The sequence below is a fragment of the Anastrepha obliqua genome, chromosome 1, assembly GCF_027943255.1.
Source record: "Anastrepha obliqua isolate idAnaObli1 chromosome 1, idAnaObli1_1.0, whole genome shotgun sequence".
In the NCBI taxonomy this organism is placed as follows: Eukaryota; Metazoa; Arthropoda; class Insecta; order Diptera; family Tephritidae; genus Anastrepha; species Anastrepha obliqua.
The window spans coordinates 33,052,486-33,075,128 of NC_072892.1; the positions used below are offsets into that span (position 1 = coordinate 33,052,486).

Sequence of the window (22,643 nt, forward strand, 5' to 3'; positions counted from 1 at the left end):
TTGCCAAAGAATACGGAAAATTCTCACAAGACTAACTATCTCTATCTCTGTCTCTATTCTTTCCTATTTCTTTCTCTGATATTTTTCTCCTTCCCTCCTTGACTATCTACCCCCTTTCCAGAGCTTTAAATACAATGGGCTTTTTAGCCTGAGTGTTTAGGAGCCACCAAATCTCCTGGTGCTCCTTGGCTCGACCTTTTCAAATTTCAATATCAAGGCATCGTTGTGCACTAGTGGGATCGCAAGCTTTCAATATTGCATGAGCCTTTGGTTGTTAAGAGGATTTGTTCTCGTTGGATACCGCATAAATTGACAATTGCCCAAAAAAGAACACGGATTCGTATCGATTGGTGTAAAGCAATGCTGAAGAAATTCAGTCGCGGTGATTCAAAGGCCATCTATGACATCGTGGCAATCTTCTTGACCACGAAAAGTATTTCGCCGAAGGACTGGTCTGAATACTCAGAATCCTAAAGCGTATTTTGCATCTATGCATAGAAGCTGGATACGAAACAGCAATCGACAGTATGCGTATTGAAAAAGCAGTTTAATTCAACAAAAGTATTTCGCGGAAGAAGCACCTCAAAGCAAGTGGTCACCTGGTTTTCCCCATAAACTGCTCATGCCGCAAAGGTACCACTACATAGATAAACTTAAGACTATCAATTCAGAGTATTACACAACCATTTATTTCCCAGCAGTTTTCGTAGAATTAAGGAAGCCCAACTGCCGTAGACAAATCATCCTTTACCCATCCAATGCGAGTTCGCACGCATCGGCTCTCTCCCGTGAGCACTCGAAAAATCGCATCAATGGATGATCCGCCTTACAACCCTGATTTGGTAACTAATGCTTTCTTTTTGTTCACGAACATCAAAGTTGAGGTGCGAGGTTGCCGTTTTTTAATGCCTGAAGGGGCTGTTTTGGAGTTATCCGCTTCTGAGCGGCAAAAGTGCTTTGAAAATTGTTTGAAGCGAATGCAGAAATGTATTGACTTCCAGGGGAAATATTCTCAATTATTATTATTATAGACAATTATTTCCACTGTTATTTTACTATACTTTCACTGTTGGGTGCAAAATATCAAAGGTATCCATCGTAAGACCTCTTCAAGACATACAACGGTGCGTGCAGACGGTGCTAGGCCTTTTCTTTCATATACAAAAAATTCGAGTATTTGATTTCTGTGGGAGAAAAGGCGTTACACCTCTGCGAAAAAAATGTCAAAAAACAACGGTATTTGGTAGCTACTTGAAATTTGCACTTTATTATACTGAAATTCAATGAGCTATTAAGCTCTGCATACACAGAAAAGTTCTTTAAATTGTGGTTAAAAAGTTTAAGTGATGAAAGTTTGAAAATCTAGGTGAAATTTTTAAATTTTTTAAAAATATTATACAAAGTTTGTATCTTTACGTTATTTGGTTTTTGTTGTAGCATGAAATAATTTTTCTTATACCGAATTTTTTTTGATGTATTGGAATGAATTTATAATTTTGCAACGGGGTGTACTCATTAAATGAGGTTTTTTAGCAGATCTCGCTAGCTTTTATAAGTTGCGGACTCTGTGTTTTTTTTTTTTTTTTTTTTTTAGGCGTTGTGGTAGCGCGCTACCCTCAAGGCTGAGCCTGTTTCTCTCCATCACCAGGGAAGGCGCCTAGTCGCCGTTGCTATATCGCAGTCTTCCCAGACGCCTCATCTCTTTCATAATCTCAGCCACTAAGTCGCATGCCGCATTCCACTGTTCCTTCGAGAGGAGCATGTGATGTACAAATGTTTCCGGCGAAGGAGGTTCTCCAAAGGTTCTATAGAGTCTTTCTTTTGCAGAACGGAAGCGCCAGCATGTGAAGAATATGTGGTGAACGTCCTCTAAAATGTTTCCATCGCAGTAGTCGCAATAAGGATTGTCGTCGTGGTTAAACCTGTAAAGATATGCTTTGAAGCATCCATGTCCACTCAAAAACTGGGTCAGGTAGAAGTCCACTTCTCCATGTGACCTCTTTAACCAAAGCTTTAGGTTGAGAATGCATCTGTGCATCCAACGCCCTTTGGCCGAGTTGTCCCAAATAGTTTGCCACTAGTCGATGCAATTATCTCGTAACGCGGCCCGAGTAGACGGACTTATAGGTCGCTGTGCTCTCGCTATTTGGGCAGTTTCCATTGCTAATATGCCTAGCGGGTACATGCCAGATATTACTAAGGCTGCATCGTCGGACACCGTTTTAAAGGCGCTACATATGCGTAGTGCGCACAACCGGTAGGTAGACTGTAGACCTCGAAAGTATGATACATGATCCGTTTTATTCGCCCAGATTGGAGCACCAAACAAAATTTGGCTTTTCACGACATTACCCCGAAGCTGACGGCGATTTTGTTTTAGTCCTCGTACGTTTAACATCAGCCTCGACAGCGCCGTCGTGGTGGTGGATGCTTTTTTGTTGGCGTACTCGAAGTGTACTTTGAAAGACAGCCTTTTGTGTATCATTATTCCCAAGTATTTGATTGCGGGAGTGGTCGTTATGTTGGAGTCTCCGATTCTAAAAGAGATCTCTTCTGGCTTTTTTTTGCTAGATATAAGGATTGCTTCGGTCTTTTGTTGTGCTAGGTCTAGCTTATTTTGGGCTAGCCAAGATTGCACGCTGAAAACCGCCTGGATCGCATTGTTGCGGATATCGCCTAGATTTTAGCCGTTACCACAACGGCAATGTCGTCGGCAAAGCCAACTGTCTTGGTTCGTTCTGGAATCCTGACACGGAGTTTTGGCCTCGGTAGTTTAGCGCAAGTGCACTAGTCTGCCATCCCGGAGGTAGAGGGTTCGTATACCACGTAAAGCACGGTCCTGGCACTTTTCCAAATTTACCCACTTTCCCTGTTTCTAAAAACAAAAAAAATCCTCCAATTCCATTCCCAAACCGCAAAAACTTATCCTTTCCATCCTTACTCCCGCACAATAGTCTGCGCATTAATTGCATTGTGGCTGCTAAAACAAGCAAGAAAACAGCGGGCGTCCGCGGTAATAGCGCAGACACACGAAATTTAGCGAAGTCCTCAACCATTTCTGCAATCCTTCTGCTAGAAATATGTGAGACACAGATGGCGCTCCAAGCAGTAAGAAGGCGTTGTTTCTAAGCAACGACAGGTGGGCATTCCCACTTAGGACTGGTAGCGGCAGGCTAATGACCTATTCTGCCAGAAATCAAAACAGATTAACGAAACCAGCGCAAGACTGAGTCTTGTCGAGGTCCTATGCTCCCGAGAGTAGTGAACAAGGAAACAAAAATTTATCTTAGTGCTCTCAAGTATTAACAATTAACTTATGCTTTCTTAACCGCCTCTTGAGCGGTTACTGTTTGTAGATACCACAGATAGGTAGATAAAATGTAAGTTTAGCATCCTTACCTTGTATGTCATCGAATTTCAGCCGCTCGTCTGTCCACTGCTCGCGGAAGGTCAACTGCACGCTGTATTCCTGCACACCCACACACACGAAAACGTCGATTAGTAAAGCTCATCGTAACATAAAAATCGGTTTAATTTATAATTACTAAATGATGATTATGTTTTACTAAACTACAATGGATTTTCTCATTATCTAATGCGCTCGTTCGAATTATTTTTTCAGGTAAATAATTTGCAAGGGTGAAATGGGTCGATTGCAATTTTGCACAATAAAATTTTCATGATTCGAATGGGTGCTACAAATTTCATGTCGAATATTTCGTAATATTCCAAAATTTCCATATTGGTAATTCTAAAAATTGTACGAATTTTTAAAAGAATGAGAATATATTTTTTGGAAATTTGGAAATTTTGCGTAACAGTTTCGTGTATTTTTTCGTTTTTGGTTTTGATTTTTGTTGGTAAATGCAAGTATTTGGTCGATTGTTTAACGATTGGGTTACGAATTGATTTGAATTGAAGTAGCGACTAATTCAAATGGTGGTGGATGGGCGTAATATTTGGTTTACTTTTATGTTTAGTTCTTTTTGTTTTTAATTTATATTTTGCTTTTGCTTGGGTATGTTTTCGATATGTGCCATTATGCGTGGTTTTCATTGACCTTGAATTTTGTTTGTTTGGATTTTTTTTTTTGTTTTTTGGGTTCTTCGATCTGATTCGGGTTTAGCCTCTTCTGAATCGGTTATGATGATTTAGTGTAAGCAATTTTTCGCATAAAAACGGTTTGTTCAAGCATTGAAAGAATATGTCAAGCTAGTAAACGATAACGTCAGGCAAGGTATGTATGTAAATGGGTGAATGCAACATCAAAAGCGAATGCGAAAAGCGAAAGCGAAAACGAGTAGCAGATTTATGGGTTAGTACGAGTATAAAATTGCAAATCGTCATGCAGCTGGTTAAGCGATGGAATTCAAAAATTTCAAGCGAAACATTCAACAGCCGCATACTCCATACAAAGCATTGCAGTAATAATAGACATCGATATAATTATATATATTTTCATATGTAGGTATGTATGTATGTGAATAAGTATTAAATATAGAAAAATAACTCTTATCAAATATAGCGATAAAGACATCGAAACGACAGCTATTTGATATTTAAATAGAATATAAATAATATAGAGTTTTAAATAACTTATCGAAAGCGATGCACAGGCAATAAAGCATATCCTCTAAATATGGCAAGCTTACGTTCATATTATATATAATTTTGTATAGATTTTAAACTAATATAATAAACATTAAACAAAATCGTAGAGAAATTTCTATGTGGCTTTAAAAATTGTGTCTTAATAAATTCTTAAAAAAGAATTGTGCACGTAACAAATATGGCGATGAGCCAAAATCAACACAAGTTGCAACATTTTTTCAGCGGTCGAAATTTTTCTTGGATTTTTCTAAATCGAATCTATTAAAGGTTATATCAGTACACCAGCTGACCTTTTTTATTTTTTTCTTTCGTCGTGCAGAGAACGATAATGATCATTAAGATTCTCTGCGCCATGTACGTTAGAATGCCAGCACAAAATGAAATGACGAAAGCCCTTTGATTCGCACCATCATCGCATGTTTTAGCCCCAACTGTATGGCGGCTGTTCAACATAGTCCGCCTTTTCATTTTCTTTTCTACTTTCATTTGTCGTGAAATTCAAACATACAAAACTTTGTTGTGGGTCTAGTGCCACCACCTCAATGAACCCGACTTGGTTTTATAATTTTGTGCTTCAAACGAAAAAAAAAAAACAAAATACGATTTTGACAATTTTTCGAAATTCGAATTTTTTCCAACTTAGAGTATGAACACATGACGACGGCACTTCAAGACGAAATGACAGAAAATTTTGGTTTGTTTTTGACAATTACTCTCTATGAAATAGGGAAATATGGAAAACTACAAAAACTTTCGATAGAAAAGTAAAAAATATTTGAATAATTGCTTATAAATCCCACAAATAATGGAAATTTCTAAAATTACTTGTGACTCCCGCAAATAATGGGTTTTATAGTATTTAAAACTTAAAATAAGTAAAGAACATCATCGTTAAAAACTGAGTAAAAAATAAAAACCCAGCTTATGCAGGAAAAATGAAAAAATGTCTGTACATTAAAAAATTTTCGAACTTCGAAAAAATTAAAAATATTTCAGTAATTGCTTATAAGTCCCACATATAAAAGGTAAAGAACATCGTCATTAATAACTGAGTAAAAAATAAAATCCCAGCTTATGCAGGGAAAATGAAAAAAAAAATGTCTGTATATTAAAAAATTTTCGAACTTCGAAAAAAATATTTCAATAAATACTTATAAATCCCACATATAACGGATTTTAAAAAAATGAATACTTTAAACGAGGAAAATGAAAAAAGCTGCAAGCTGGAAAGGAATTCGAACTTCGAAAAAAATTAAAAATTGCTTATAACTCCCACAAATATTGAATTTTATAATACTTTAATACAATATACAATATATTTTAAACCAGGAAAAAGGAAATAGCTGCAAGTTGGAAAAAAATCCGAACTTCGAAAAATTGTCAAAACTGTCTTTTCATTTATTCGTGTGAGGTAAAAGGCGATAAAACCAAAGAAAACGTTTCTCCGTCGAAAAAATGTTGATGCACTTCACAAATTTTGGCCCAAATAAATAAAAAAATGTATGCGATATTGTTCTCATATAAATAGTCATCTAAATTTAAGTATGAATTATTAAAATTACCTTGCAGTTTTCTATTTTCAGTTATAATTAATTTCGGAAAACTAACATGCATGGAATGATGATATATTGTTTTCTGTCCTCTATATCATTTACATATATTTAAATATATTGGCCCGTAGTCATAGCCTAAGGTTAAGCCCATTTTAGTTAAAACCAAATTATAATTCTAATCAATTTATTAAATGAAAGATATGTTAAATCTAGCTTCTCATGGTGAAAAACATGAGAAGGTGTGGTTAATATCAGACCGTTAACCGGCTCTCAGCGAATTTGAAAGAATCACGTGATTGGCTGACGCGATTGGGATGATGAGAAAAACCGAGATGGTGTTGTTGAAATATGAAAAAATCAACAGAGCCTCCACTGGTGTTACTTCGTTACGTCCGAAGTTACTCCACAATTTTGCACGGCGCACCAAATGCAAAGCATAACATAGGGCGTTCTCTGATATTACCACTTTGAAAGTGTTCGTATCACCCACAGCTCATTCTTCTACGAATTACAGACTCATCGTAGGTAAATATGAAAGGGTCATCAAAAAGCCTCAGACGTGGAATTCTTCCGAGGGAAGTTGAAAATCAAGAGTAGTGAATATTTGCCACAAAACTCACTGAGAATAAATTTGTGAAGAAACACAAGGTCTCCAAATCCGTATGGTCGTTACGTTCATAAATGTCAAAACTTGTTGAAAAATATTTCATGAGTGTCAGAGAGACAATACGACGGACCCATCTGGCAACCCTGTTACTTTTGACAAACACGTCAGATCGCTTAATGACATACCGCGTTGGAAGCGTCAGTCCAAGCAGATTTTTACCATGGAACAGTACACGCCACGCGAGCGCTCCCAAATTGTTGAAATTTACATTCAACAAAAGAAGTCAATTGTGAAAACTCAACGTGCGTATAAAAAATTAAATAATGTGACAAGTGCGCCTTCTAAGAACATCATTAAACGTTTGTACGAAAGATTTTCGACTGGTGATGCTCTTTCTAATCCAAAGAGGCCAAATCAAAACCGACCAAGGCGTCGCCAAGGACATCGCGAAATTGCCGTTCTCAGCAGTTGGGCACTGCTCGGACTACTTTATAACGAATTATCCGCATTGGTTTGCATTTATTCCCGTGTAAGATTCAATTGACGCAAAGATTGTTGCCTGCGGACAAGCCTCGTCGATTGGAAAGGGCCCAAAGAGTCATCGAAATCCGTCGGGTCCGTCGAATATGGGCCACCCTGTACTATTTGCTCCTAGCGAGGTTATATTTACTTAGTAGAATTCTTTTGGAAGAACACATACCAAGTTTTAACCAGATCGGTATATTTCTTTGTGTTTGGCATTCGATTGAATCGAGGAAGTCGAATGATTTTCTTCTTCCATCACGACAACGCACCAGTTGACGTCTCAGCAGTTGTGGTCGCAAAATTAATGGAAATAGCGGACCACTGGTTTCACATTCCCCCTTTTTCCAGACTTGGCATCCTCAGATTCCTCGGCCTAATATTTGTTCCCCAATTTGAAGAAATGACTGCCGGGAAAAATATTTTATTCAAACGAGGAGGTGATTGCAGAAACGAATGGTAATTTGTTAGACTTGGACAAATCCTATTATTCGGAAGGGTTCAACGAACTAGAACAGCGTTGGATGAAATTAATTTTATTTTTATTTTTATTTTTGCGCGCACTTTTCAAACGACCCTCGAAGTTCTGTATATTTCGACTAGAGCCAGCCATCGGAAAACGACTGAAGTGAAACATTTAATAGAGTGCTATTTTTTCTAAAGGGTGGTTAAATTTCAAGGGCCGATGCCGAATGTGAACCACACCTAAACGTCAACGACACCGTTGGACATCTTTCTTTGGGGTTATTTGAAAGAAAAGATGTACGTCGATAAGCCAGCAACAATTCAAGAGCTAAATGATGAGATATTTTGGCACATTAACGGCATAGAACCTCAATTATGCCTCAGCGTCATCGAAAATTTGGACCTGGACCATCGGATGGAGGTGTGCCGCCGAGGCCAATATTTTATTCTACACGGAATTGAGCCACACCAATATTATCATAATAAAGAGAAATGATAATAATTTCCTAAAAAAATTGTATTTTGTTTAAAATCAACACCGGCCCTTGAAACTTAACTACCCTTATATAAAAAGCCTGCGCTGCCTTTCAATTCTCTTGCAAAATATTTTTTATAAAAATATATTATATTTCAATGAATTTTGGTACAACGAAATGCAAGTTTCAAGTGTCTTCGAAGCCGTGTTGATTTTTAGCAATTTTTTGTTGACAGTGCAAGGATTTCGCTTCCATATAAAAAATTCGAGCAATTTGTGCGGAAGAACAGGCTTGACACCTCAGTGAAAATAAATTGTCAAAAAGTAACGGTATTTTGTAGATGCTTGAAACTTTCACTTTATTAAACTAAAATTCATTGACTTATAAAACTGCATACTCAGAGAAATTCTAAAAATTCTGGTTTACAAATTTAAAATTGAAAGTGAAATTTTGAAAAATTTTGGACACAATTTTAAACTTTGTACGGTTTTTATTGTAGGTTGTACCATATTTCTTATAAAAAATTTTTGTGAAAGTTTATAAAATTATAAATTATTTTATAATATTTTGCTACGAGGTGTGTATGAGAAGAAATCGCAGAGTTACGATAAAATAGTGGTTAAGGCAAATATAAATTCTACCAAATATAATTTTGATTTGTGAATGCTTCTAATAATTCTGCCGGTGTTTCATTTTAAAGTTTTAATATTTGAAAGGTAATTTTTCGGAGCAAAATAGATATATTAATAACAAGTGTTACTATTTCCTCGTAGAAGTAGAAAATTGAAAATAAAAAAATTGGTCCGCAGTCATTCAAAAAAAGTATGAAAAAAATATTTACTGAGGCGTTTAAACGTCAGCACAATACTCTTGTCCGCTGAAGAGTAAAATATAGACCTTATAAATCTTTGACCCATTCTTCTTCTCGATTGGCTTACTGATTGAATCTAAAACAGCCTAAATTTAAATTTAAGCATCAGACTGCTGCTAGTTGAGTAGAAAAATCAAGTGAAGTAAAATTGTTCTTCAGCTGAACTACGATATTAGCAATAAATATTGAAACAAACAAGTTTTGTGGACTTATAATTACTACTGGTTTTTATTCGAAATACATGAAAATAAAACTACAGTTTGAAAATAGTGAACCAAAATAAATTTTACAAATTAATTATAGTGAACTGATATTAGTAAACAAATTAAAAGAGAGGTGAAGCTGTCAACCTGAATTCTAATTCTATTGATTTTCTACCTGTAAAATTAATGTATTAAAAAAGGTGGACCATTGTTTATACGTATATTTGTTTTTTTGGAAAGTTCATGTCATTTTGAATCTGTCAGCTATCGTTCAAAAAAAGGTCTAAATTCTGTAGTCTAACTACGCGTTGAATCACTATTACGAACTAGATCACTTTTCGGTTGAAAAAAATTACGGAATATTAAAATTTGCACACTCGTAGGTAAACATCGGGTAGAAATTGGAATGCTAATTGACCACAAAAGCTATCCTCGTGTTTGTCCGGTCCTTAGCTGAACGGACCAAATATTTTTGTTGCTGTTGCCGACAATGCGTGTGTGTCTGTGTACCCTAACTACTCGGCAAAAATTACAGTTTATGAACTTTGATGGAGAAAGTTACACGAGAAAGTACGAGCGCATGGTGAAAATAATTTAGAAGATGTGGCCAAGATCAGACCGTTGACTGGCTCTCAGCGAATTTGAAAGAAGCAGCTGATTGGTTGGCGTAACAGGGGTCATGACATGACAACATGGCGTATATCTTAGCTATTAAATATTATTCATATAAGACTGAGGAGAAATCTGCATAAACACCTCGGCTTATTGACTTATATAGTTAATTTTAGACAGAAATTGGAGGAAAATTGGAATTGACTCCGACATCGTTTCTCTATATAGGATTTTATAGACCCGTAAATTGACAAGAATTTTGTTAAAAAGTGTCCTTTACGAAAGAAGTGTACGAGTATTTGTATCACGGCCGCTAAGTGAGCAATCGAAATGTTGGTATTTGGGTATCGGAAACTCCAAGTGCGGACTAATTTGTTGGTGTTCATAACAGCATTAAGGTCAACAGAGAGCGCTGAGGAGACATATTAGTAATTTGTTTTTTTGCAAACCTATTACAAATTTGGATGCGAGCGAGCCTTTTTTCGAGCAAAATGGCGACTACGTGCCAAATTTTAGTCATGTCAGTTGGTTCCCATGGAAGTACGATTTGAAATTTTTGGAATATTCTTCGCAACATTCACTCTTTCTAGTGAACCAAGCATCATTAAAAGTGGTTGAAAGTTATTTTAAGGAGTTACATGGGGGTCGTCGGGTAAGAAAAGGCCTATTTAAATTTTTTTTTTTATGTAAAAAATTATTTATTTAATATAATTCAAACTTTTTTCTGTCTTATAGACACATATTTAAAGAATAATTTCTGAAATTTTCAATGATGTCATTTCCGGTGACCCCTCGAAAAAAAGGTGCGTCCGCGTTGTCAGCATAAGGATCATGTCAGGATCATCAAAAATGAAAAAATAAAATGAAGTGTTTTAGTCGAGACCATAAGCTCGAGCTTGAACGAAGGAAAGAAAAAAAAGTAAAAATTGGAATTTTGGCAGACATTTTTCGAAAAAAATGAAAATTTCGGTCAAATTTGCTTAACATTTTGTTTTTTTTAAATAGTTGTAATTAAAAAAAAAACCTTCATCCAAGCACGAGTAAATTGTATTTCGAACACCTGTGTCAAATTTCATTAAGATCGGTTGAGTAGTTTTCGAGAACATTTGACAACCGACTTTGAAAACACGGTTCCGAGAAAAACGCATTTAAAGTTTTGAGTAACAATAAAAGTGGCTTGTAGCGCACACTTTCCAAAGGCGGTATCTCCGAAACTATTATTCGGATTGACTTGAAATTTTTAGAATAATATTCTTGAGATGTTGTAAAAATTAATAAGCCAAAAAAATCGATTTTTTGAACCCACGAAACCCATGTAACCCCTTAAAGCATTTAAAAAAACAAGAACTAGTCAATAGCTCAGTCTCTATAAACTCCAAAATTATTACAAATATCTTTCTATAGCTGCGTTCTGCCTGACTGGTAAGGATTCCACTGTTGTCGGTTGCGCCGAAATTCAAACTTAAAAAATCTTACTAATTTTTAGAAAATATTTTATTGTTGAAGTCAATATCTTCCTTTTTACGCACAACAGCGTTAACAAATTTCCTCACTGCCTTATTGCCGCTTGTGAGCCAAATTGCTGGGATTTGTGGGTCGAGGTACCCTACTGGAGGTAAATCTCTAACTTCTATAAAGTAAAAAATATGTGAAGAACGGCACAAAAAAGCACCCTTATACAATAATTCCATTCAGCTTTACCCACATGGTTCGGAACTAAGAAGAAAAGCTGGTACAGACAGCTTTTCAGAGCAACCAGAATAGAACACGTCGTTCCGCCTGCCAGATCATTGTAAGTGCTGTATTTGAAGTATAACTTCGTATTGGCAGCGCAAGTGTGAAAGTTATCACAAGCAATGAAATCTGAAATTGATCGATTTTCTCCCAGTATAGCTAATCAACAGCGAAAAACAAGACCAGCTTGCCAAGGAGCATAAAGCAAATAATTTATAACATAACTGTTATAACAAGTTTTGGCGTTCATGTATCCAAAAACCTTGCAAAGTAAGGGAAAGTGAGAAAGCAAAATTACATTTCATTTTGAGGGGAAGTTGCGAGTTTTTATTGTAGTCAGCCAAAACTTTAATCAGTTGTACGAAAAATGTGCAAATTGTTACTGGCTTGTTTCATGTACTTGTTTTGATATTTTTCTCTTTGAGAGGGAATTCTCGGCAATTTTGTTACTGGCAAGTTACTGGGTAATTTTGGCATGAACCGATCTCATATCAAATATGGCAACGGCCGCCATTGAAGTACATTTGATACTTTTAACATTCTCGGGAGACAAAAGTCAAAGGTTTCTACAGATCATTTTGAGTTTGAAGTGTTGTGAATCTTTTAGATGACTGAATTTTCATACATCATTTCTCCTTATCATTATTGTAGAGACCAGCATTTGAGGAGAGTGAGGGAAAGACGTTGACGTGACAACTAGCGAGTAGGAATGAATTGATGTGTAGATGCGAGATGAGAGAGATAAGAGAGTGCGGAACGGAGCACGAGCGCGTAATAAACGAAAAGCCAATCATTGAGTTGTATTGCGAAATTGCGACTTTTATTTAACGGAAGAGGTCATATAAAAGGTGGATTATTATTATTATTATTATTAGAAGGCCATTACGCACTGTGACCAGAGCTGATCTATTGTGAATGGCCTATTTTTGTAACCCTAGAGCTTTAGGCTTTTTAAAAATTTTAGCACATTTTTGGTTTTGTTGTTCCAAAGATTGCATGGAGATATTACGATAGAACCAAGGTGATGAAGTCTCTGTCTGCCCAACGCAGGACATTCACAAAGCACATGTTCTGAGCTTTCTATGTCCATTTCGCAAAAGCGGCAAACATTGGTCTCAGATAGACCAATATTATTTAGATGATACCTCAGGCTGCAGTGACCTGTAAAATATCCTGTTAAAAGACGCAGATCTACTCTGCTTAGTGAGAGAAGCTTGTCAGATATTCCTTTGTTGGGACTTAGGAGTAGTTTGGCTTGACGCTGACCGGCACAGTTTAGCCAGTGTGCAGCAAATTTTCTTTCTTCCCATTTCCTAAGGAATTCATTAATGTGGCCTTTTGTGAGTCCACAGAAAGGCTCAGGACCAGTAAGTTGCATATTTGCTCCTTGTTTTGCAAGGTCATCAGCCATTTCATTTCCCTCATGTCCCTCATGTCCCGGAATCCAGCGCCTAGTGTTACTATGTTGAGGTTCCCTAACGTGTTGAGAAGGTTTAGGCAATCATTTACCAATTTAGAGGTGATAGTTGTTGATAGAAGGGCTTTTAGAGCCGCTTGGTTATCTGAAAGTATGTAGAGGTGAGTACCTCTAATTTTCCTGCTAAGGCATTCTCTCACACATATTTCAATGGCATGTATTTCTGCCTGGAATATTGTTGGGTAGAGTCCCATCGGAATCGATTTTTTGAATTTAAGTCCATTGATTCCTGCCCCTGTTCTACCATTTTCCAATTTGGACCCATCAGTAAACCATAGCTGGGAGCCAGGTTTGAAAGTGATAGAATTAGTTCTCCAGTCTGTGCGTTCATTAATTATAACTTGGAAGTTCCTGAAGAGTATTGATTTGGGTGATAGTATATCATCTCTATGAAGAATGGGACTATGTAGGAAGTCTTCCAAGATCTTTAAATGTCCTTTCATATCCCCACTCTTAAGTTCAGATATACCTTTTAATCTTAAGGCACTCGAGCGAACTTCCCTTTCAATCAAGATTGGAAGCGGTGGTATGTTTAGGAGCACACCCAATACATCCGTGGGACATGTTTCTATAGTCCCTGTAATACCAACACATATCATCAATAACCGGTGGGTTATTCCAATTATTATTTTATTCAGAAGCAACATGAAAGAACCAGTGCGCACGCTTCATGGATTCAGAGTATTTCTCTGGGCCCCACATCCTTAATAAAATTTTAGTATTTATCCTCCTTCTGCATGTGAATTTCCGTCACTCTCATGCCATCCTTTAGCCAGCCGCCATATTTTGGTAGCTGTCAAAAATTAGAAACTGTGAAGTTGCTAGAGAGAGAAGGAGAACATGCTACCTATACCTTACCGCTAGAAATAACTAAGAGAATTAGTTTAAACCAACATACGGACTCACTGAAGTGTTGGGACCCAGACACATATTTTGTAGGTTGCAGAGTGCTATACAATTCGTATTGGGTATGTTTCCCTATTTAGGACTGGTAGCGGCAGGCTAATCACCCACCCTGTCAGAAATCAAAATAGATTAACGAAATCAACGCAAGACTGAGTCTTGTCGAGGCCCTATGCTCCCGAGAGGAGTGAACAAGGAAGAAAAAAATGTTTAAAATCTAGAGAAGTTTAAATTTTCAATCTCGTTGCTACGAAAAAAAAACATTCTTTTGAGGGATATATGAACATATACGCATATTTTTGAAGTTTTATGATGTAAATATAGTAAATAAATATATTTTTTTGCAAATTTAAAATTTCACCATTTCTCTTCAAATATTGATATGGTAACTTCGCCAGCCTCAACTTACTAAATGTGAAATCATATTTAAATGATATGCGTTTGTTTTTTATAAAGATTACTAGGTGCAAAATCATGCCCATTTATCTATTTAGGTACATGCAACAAATATGTGGGGAAATTTGTAAATATACAAAAGCAACTAAACATGATTCTATTTATATTTATATGTATGTAAGGGGGCGTAGGAAAGTTCGAGGGTCGTTATTAACTGAAAAACTGAACGAAAACAATGTTAGCAATTTTTTTTGTTTGGAAGTACAAACTTGTAATAAGCAAAATTGAAATAACTGACAATACAAAGAAGTTAGATATAGAAATAAAACTAATTGAACTGGCTAAACTGAACGAAAATCTCTTAAAAGGAAAGTACATGTTTAAATAATATTGGTTTATCCTAATGAGAAGCGAATAAACTGCACGTAATGAGATACAAAAATAATTATAGCATGAAACTTTTTCTAGTATGAAATTTTTGTTAGTATAAAATTGTTGCTAGTATGAAATGTTTTCTAGTTTAAATATTTTCTAGTTTAAATATTTTCTAAGATGAAATATTTTATAAGAATTTTTTTCTAGTATGTAATTTTCCTAGTATGCAATTTTTTTTAGTATGCAATATTTTCTGGTATGCAATATTTTCTAGTATGTAATATTTTCCAGTATGAAATATTTTCTATTATGCAATATTTTCTAGTATGAAATTTTTTCTAGTATGCAATATATTCTAGTATGCAAAATTTTTTAGTACGAAATTTTTACTTCAGAAAATTATTAATTTTTTCATGAAAAACAAAATTTTTTTTATGTCCTATTAAGTAATATTCGAAAAAAGTTCTTTGCTACCAACCTATTGAATTGAACGTTTTAGAGAATATATGTATGTATGTTTATTAAATAAATGTATGTTTGTTCGGAACTTCTCTGTTATACTGCACTCACGCGTTGTTTGTTTTGCTAAAATATGCATGTAGGTATTTTAAGTAGAATTATATAACAAACTATTGCGGTGGACTCACTGTAAAGCGGGTGGCATGTTTTTCGACTTCGCTTTACATATTTTTTCTCACAAAAAAAAACAAAGAAAAAAATATATATTTATATTATAGAACTCAGAAAATCTCAAAAAAAAATGAAACAAATTTTATGAAAATATTTGAAAATCAAACTAAGCGACTCAAATGAAAAGTTGATGAATTTTGTGCGCCTACCGGTAAGTTTTTTACTTTATACAAATATTATAATATTTAAAATGATTAGCATAGTTAGCATTTGCGTCTATAGTGATATAAATATTTTTTACTCTGAATTTTTTTAACTTTTTCAGCAGATGAATACTTACAATGTAACTTAATTGGTTTTTTTACAGTCAAAATATAAACATATTTACAAGCTCATTATTTTGTATGCTTGCGTGTGGCAACTCTTTGGAAATAAATACACTTGTGTGGTGTTACAATAGGTTCGCATGTATGTTGTTGTAATATTTGTTACTTATTTCTTATAAAACACTATTTACTGTTTGGCAAGTAAGTTGTATTTGTCACTCTTATTTGATTGCTTTTAATAACTCAGTGATGCAATTTCTATGAACTTTAAAATTTGTATTGTTTTTTATTTTTTTTTTTGTATATTATTTCTTTTTATTTACTTTCATTTCTCTATTGGCTTGTGTGGTTAGCATTTTTATAGTAAACTCAAAAGAAAAATTAATAAGTAAGAAAATGTAGCGATGTTGTTGTTGTACAAAGTGTACTCGAAAAGTTGATGAATTAATGATGCGACAAGAATATTTGCTTGCGACTGTGAATATGCGTGAATGATTTCCAATAAGCTGCTTAAAAGAAATTCTCTTGACATAAAATTTTTTTTTTCGAATATTATTTATTTATGATAAAATTATTAAGAACTAATTTCATATTACAACAATAGTATTATTAATCTCAATGCTGCAATTAAACTATGTAAAAAATCATCATCTTATTCAATATTAAAACGGGTGATATCAAAACCCCTAGTTTTTTAGGCTAAACTTCATTTCTGCTGCAACATTTCGTGAATAAATATAAAATTAATAAGGTTTTTTAATAGTTAAATCAAGATAGCTAATCTCAAGGATACCCACTATTTATTTGTACTATTAAAGGGTGGTCCTTTTAAGTCAAAGCTTTGGTATTTCTATAATAATTTATATTCACTACTTAAAACACTTCCTTCTCACAAACATTTTTTTTTTTTTAATTTCGATGCTTGAAAAAACTCGCAACCATTCTATGCCACATGGGCTGAAGAGTCCCAGGCCTAACACATAGATGGCACAAGTTTAATTCACTCACCGCTTTTTCAGTTAGTACTAACCTTATAAAGACAACTGTGAAAATTTCATGATATTATATTCATTAGTTTGTGAGTTATTGAGCTAAGGAAGACGCTACTTTTGTTATTTTCAAAATAACGAATCAAAAAGAATTTCGTGTTTTAATTTTACACTACTTGGGAAAAAATGGGGGAAAATACCGATCAAGCGAAGCAATAGCGAAAAAAGTTTTATGGGACTGCGCCCCATCAGCAACAACAATAAAACAATGGTTTGCTGACTTCAAACGTGATCGTAGAGACATCGATGATGCACAACGCAGTGGGCGCCCGATTGAGGCGGTAACACCAGAAATCATCAAAAAAATCCACAAAATCGTTTTAATGATGGAAAAGCTGACATGGTAAAAGTATCAAAAGAATATTTTGGCCTCATATTGCATGAGCATTTGGCTATGAGAAAGCGCTGCTCAAAGTGGCGCTCATTGTTTTGTTGCATCAAGCCAACTAAAACAATGACAAAACTACATGAAATGCACTTCGAATTGCTCCCACATCCACAGTATTCGCCAGATTTGGCTCCCTGCGGTTACTGGCTGTTTGCAGACCTAAAAAAATTGCTCGCCGGTAAGAAATTTCGCTCGAATGAAGAAGTCATCGCTGAAAGTGAGGCCTATTTTGAGGCAAAAGATAAACCAATCTACCAAAAGTGGTATTGAAATGTTAGAGTGGCGCAGGAATAATTGCGTTGTTTTTGGTGGAAATTACGTTGATGAATAAAGCTAATTTTGAACCAAAAAACGCGTTTTCTTTGTTAGGCCCAGGACTTTTCAGCCCATGTATTCAACTTGGTGTTTAGTGGAAAGCAGAAACCGAAAAGCAATTCTAATGGTTTTTATTCAATCGTAGCCAACAACAATATTCGTATGCTGGAACGGTTCGAAAGCTCTCTTTAACTCAATTTTAACAGGTATTCGCTATAGGAGAAAAATCAAAATGCTTTCCAATTGATTTTGAGATTTTTGCACCCAACTTCATGTAGTCGAAAGTCTGCATACGATAGCTGCAATTGTCAATACAGGGAAAACTGGAATCAAAAGAGTCCAATATACGAGCGCAGCGTAGCAAATGAGGTTAAAAATTGCTCTCGAACCCACAACTTGATCAGAATTTGTAAACTTTTGTTATTCGATTGCTCATCTGGAGAGATTGGTTACTTTTTGTTGTTCACTGTTGGAATTCTTGTGGCGCGCATAAAAACGCATAAGCTCACTCACCACGCTTCTCTTTCTATTCGAGTTTGCATTTCTTTATTGTGCCGCCCTCTAATAACTTTAGGTGGTCATCTTTTATAACGGTTCTTAAAAGCATTCGATCTTAAGCAGTTCTACTGAATTTTTTTTTCTCGCCACTTATGTGGGCATCTTTGAACTTTGAATAAAACAACATATCCGTTTTAATGGTTTCTTTCCTTGGGGGCAAAATGGTTTCTTATAAAGATTAAACTTTTTGTTTTTGTTAAATACTTAAACTAAAGCTTGGAATGATACTTTTTTTAATTTTCTTAGACCTTAAAGAACCATTCAAATTGGATTTTAAATCAAATGCACACAGATACCTCCAGAAACAATCATTTTGAAGATGGCTAACCTTCTTCCTTTCTAAAATTATCGAGGCTCACTTAAACGCAATCGCCTAACCTAAACTATTTTTATAAATATGAGTAAATTTTTAATGAATACTAGATTTATAAGGCTACTGAATGTTTTAGAAAATTCATACCTACACATTTATTTTGTTATAGAAATTAATTTCGAAAGATTGCTTTAATTACCGCCTCCAGAATTCCTTTAAAGTTAAAAAATAATAATACAAAGAAAATTTTAGAAAATATGCCATCAAAATTCCTATACCCAATGAATACTTCTACTTATTTTTGTTTAGCGGATTAAAGAAAAATATTTCTATATTTTTACGAAAAATAAAATGTCGGCGAGGCTGTCAATAATTTGGTTTTTTTAAATAAATCTCATTCAGTCAGTTAGGAAACCTTTTCACATATTTTTCGAAATTGCAAGACTAAAAATTTAGGAAATGTGTTCCGTGTATTAAATTGGAATGGAATCCGAATTGGGTGCTCAGTTGTGAGGCTATCGAGGACATAGGGCAGCCACTTTGCAATTCGGTTATGGACAATTTCATGAAAAGGATATTGTCCTGTAGCGTGGTCGAGGTGGTCAAATGACTGAATGTTATTTTCCACTATTAACGGCATACCTTCCTCTTTATAATGAAATAAACATCCGATCATTTATATTAAAAAATAGCCTTTTTCTTTAAATATCAAAATAACACCTCTTATTGGAAATCCCTTAGCCCTAGACTTACTGAGAGTGGGCTGGTGGAATGCCTTCCAAAAAGGGCTATCGAAGCAAAGATAGTGTGCGGCTCTTTTAACTATTTACGGTCCGCTCTTTGGCAGGTGAGAGCTGAGTCTGCTTAATGGCATGTAAAGCTAGCCGAATCCTTCTTATAGCGATTGGATCGAAGGAGGTCAAGATAGCTTATCAGGCTAATCAAGCCACAACTCTCGACTTTGAGGAGGGTCTTAATAGCACATTTTTAGATCAAATGCCCATGCAGCGAAAGTAATCAAAACTTTAAGTGCCTTTTTAGGTAGCCCATGACGGCTCATCAGCTGCTGGAATATTCTTATGACTGAGGAGCTAACAGGGATGATTATTATCCGACTGCAGAACTTTTGTATGAGCAAATATCCACTATCTATTCCTAACTCGTGGAATGAAATGGCATTGTGGTTGATCTGATAATGGCATCAATGCTTCTAAAAATGTCTTCATTTGTAGGATTGGGTATAAAAAGAAGTAAACTGAAAAAAATGTTGAAAAAAATTTAATAATTTTCAGATTTATTGTTGAATGTTGAATATTTTAGAATAGTGGACGTGAAATTTCCTTGATAATTTTTATTATTTTTGTAACCCGTTTTTAATTTTTAGCAAAAACATACATTTTAAAGAAATTTGTTTAGGCCTTTTTAAAAAACACAGGTGTTGAGCAAACAAAAAAAAGTATTTGTAGCGTAGTACACATAAGAGAAGTGAAACTTTCAAGCCAGTCCAAGAAAGAGGGAGAGACCCGAGAGAGAATGAGAGAGACAGAGAAAGAAATAATATATCTCTAAATAAATTCACAACATTTGCAGAGAATACAAATAGACAAAATTTAAAAAAAACGGAGAAGGGTCGACCGGTGTAGGTAAACGGCGGACACAAGCCGTGGCAACAACGCGCACTACTCCGAGCGTTTATCACCCGCACAAACGCAGCGATTCCAGGACCGCAGCAATGGCACAAGGAAAAACTTAAGAAAAATATCCTAAAGTGTATCTAAGATATATATAAGGTATAGCTCTCTCTCTCCTTTTTCTCTACCTTATATCTTTTTCTCTCTCTCGCGGAACGAAAATACCTAAAACGTTGCATGGCCTTGAAATTTCACTCTCCAAAAATACTAAATGTCACTAATTGACCGTAGCAGCGGCCACTGAAATCGCATATAGTAGTACTTCTTACTGCTTTTATTCATACATTTCTTCTGGCTACATGAAAATTTTAAACACCCGTTAGGACTTCTGCATTGGGTATAGAAATTATTGAAAATTTTAGTTCAATGTATTTAAATAAACATTTTAAAATGAAATTTAATAATACCAATAAATATGTTTAAAGTGAAGAGCAGTAAATAGTGATGTCATAGATATATCAGATGAGACCAGATTTATTACAGAAATAAGTTCGAAATCACTTAGAGAATAGAAAAGTTAAGAGAATTTGAAATATCAGCGAACTAAAAAATATTTATTTTTATGCGAAACTAGAAGTGAACTAACTCGTGTTGAATTCAGGAATGTAAAAAATAATAGCATGAGGAATTCAATAGAGTTAAAAAAGAGAAAAACAAAAAAAAAAATGCAGGCCATTAAAATTTTGAAAGAATTTTGTAAAACTAAACTTTAACCGATAATTTATATCTAATGGCAGAATCACATACAATAGTGGAAAATAAATTATACAAGATGGCGCAAAATTAATCACTCTATCCGAAGATTTTAATTTTTGCAAAAGGCGTCACACGTCAATCGTATTTGACACTTGTGACAGCCTCAGCACACAAGCAGACAAGATATGGAGGAAGTAAAAGTTAAAATCAAGATTTCCATTACGCAAAATATTTTTTTTAAATTTAGTAAAAAATTTGTAAAAAATAAAAAAAATCATAATTAGTTTTGCGCCACCTTGTATATATCATATTAATATGGATGAATGAAATGTAGTGGCATGATAACTCATAGATATAGGTTGGATTTTTTGATAGTTACAAATTTGTTAACTTTTTGTCTTCTTCTTTAATTACAATTTACAGTTTACGTGTCGATAAATGAAAAAGAACAAGCGTTTACAATTAAATTAGTAGTTGTACAGTTGAAAGTTATGGCTTAGGATAGAAGAAATAAAGTAGTAAAAAAAACATGAAAAACTCAAATTGTTGTAAGGTTTCAAAAAGGAATGTTCAATTTATCCAAAGAAAGTACACATTTTAATTTTACATGGAATGTTTATTCTTGTATAATACAAATACATTGATATTGTTCATTATCATATACGTACAAATACAAATATTTACTCAGCTTATTCAATCGATATATTAAGAATATAGGGGATTAGTTAGTAAAAAAATATATATAATAATATTTATAAAATCATAGATCGATCAACACAAAGCACTTGTTTCTGTCCTTTACATAGAAGACTTAGTTGCTGTAGTGGCCGTTATTGTTGGTAATAAATTAGTGGCTGTACAATAAAAACTCAAGGGACCGAGTAAACGAGTTGTTGAAAAAGCAGAGGACGTTAAGCGAGCGCATTTCGTGTTGAGAGCGGGGAAGACAGTGAGTGAATACCGTCCAGCAGCTGTATGGGAATATAATACAGTTAAGAATGTGAGAATTTTGAGCTTAGTGGATAGAGGTGACCTGTTCAAATGGAATGTGTTCGAATGAAAGTTGGAACGTTGTTTTCTTTGTACTCAGTATTTTTCTTTGTTGAATATGAAGCGAGAGAACGAGAGAGCATTTAAAGTGTTGCGCCGTTAAAACCTATACTTAGACGTCGAAGTTTTGTGCCATCGTATGCACTATGCAATTGACAGGTAGTATTTCTTAGCTCATTATAGGCAGCGAAGTGTTTATTAAGCATTTTATCTCAGCAGTGTTTGTCGTGTGCCGTAGATTTTTTGCTTGAAAGTGCAAGTTAGAAGCGTGTAAATAAAAAAGTAAAAAGTAAATTTTTGCAAAAAGAATTTCAATCATTGAGTGATATTTGAGTGTTCGGTGAGGACTCAGGTTGATTAATAAAATTTTTTTTATTTGGTTCTCCACACATAAATGAGTTTGTATTTCTATGTTAGCAATAGATTTGGAGAAAAGTTACACGGGGTATTCACTAGAGAGAATTTAAGCGTTTGTAAGATCAGTGACTGAACTTCGCCGAACCCTTTAACTTATCTGATAATCAGAAGCAGGGCGAAGGACTTTTATATTATCTATACTACAAAGGTGAATGTCTGTATGTTGTCCGCGCATCACTACGAAACCACAACTCCAAATGACGTAAAAATGTTTATACATTCATATTTTCACCCAATGAAGGTTACAGGCATGTTTTTATGATGGAGCTCCCTTCCCACATCCCCCAGGCCGCGCCACCACTCTCATTCGTCACTAATAATCGGATATTTGCTTAATCTACAAAATCTTAGTTTTTCCTATTTTCCACTATTTATAGCCCACTCTAGATTTCATAATCCGCATAA

At 34.8% G+C, this 22,643-nt stretch overlaps 1 protein-coding gene across 2 annotated transcripts in view; it reads right to left on the minus strand.

The window, feature by feature from the left end:
- Window positions 1–22,643, minus strand: part of LOC129236383 (glutamate-gated chloride channel) — a 157,812-nt gene that overhangs the window by 36,171 nt on the left and 98,998 nt on the right. For both annotated transcript variants that reach the window (XM_054870741.1, XM_054870740.1), the window contains exon 6: window positions 3,400–3,469. In XM_054870741.1, the coding sequence (XP_054726716.1) occupies window positions 3,400–3,469 (70 nt within the window). The remainder of the gene's footprint in view (window positions 1–3,399; window positions 3,470–22,643) is intronic.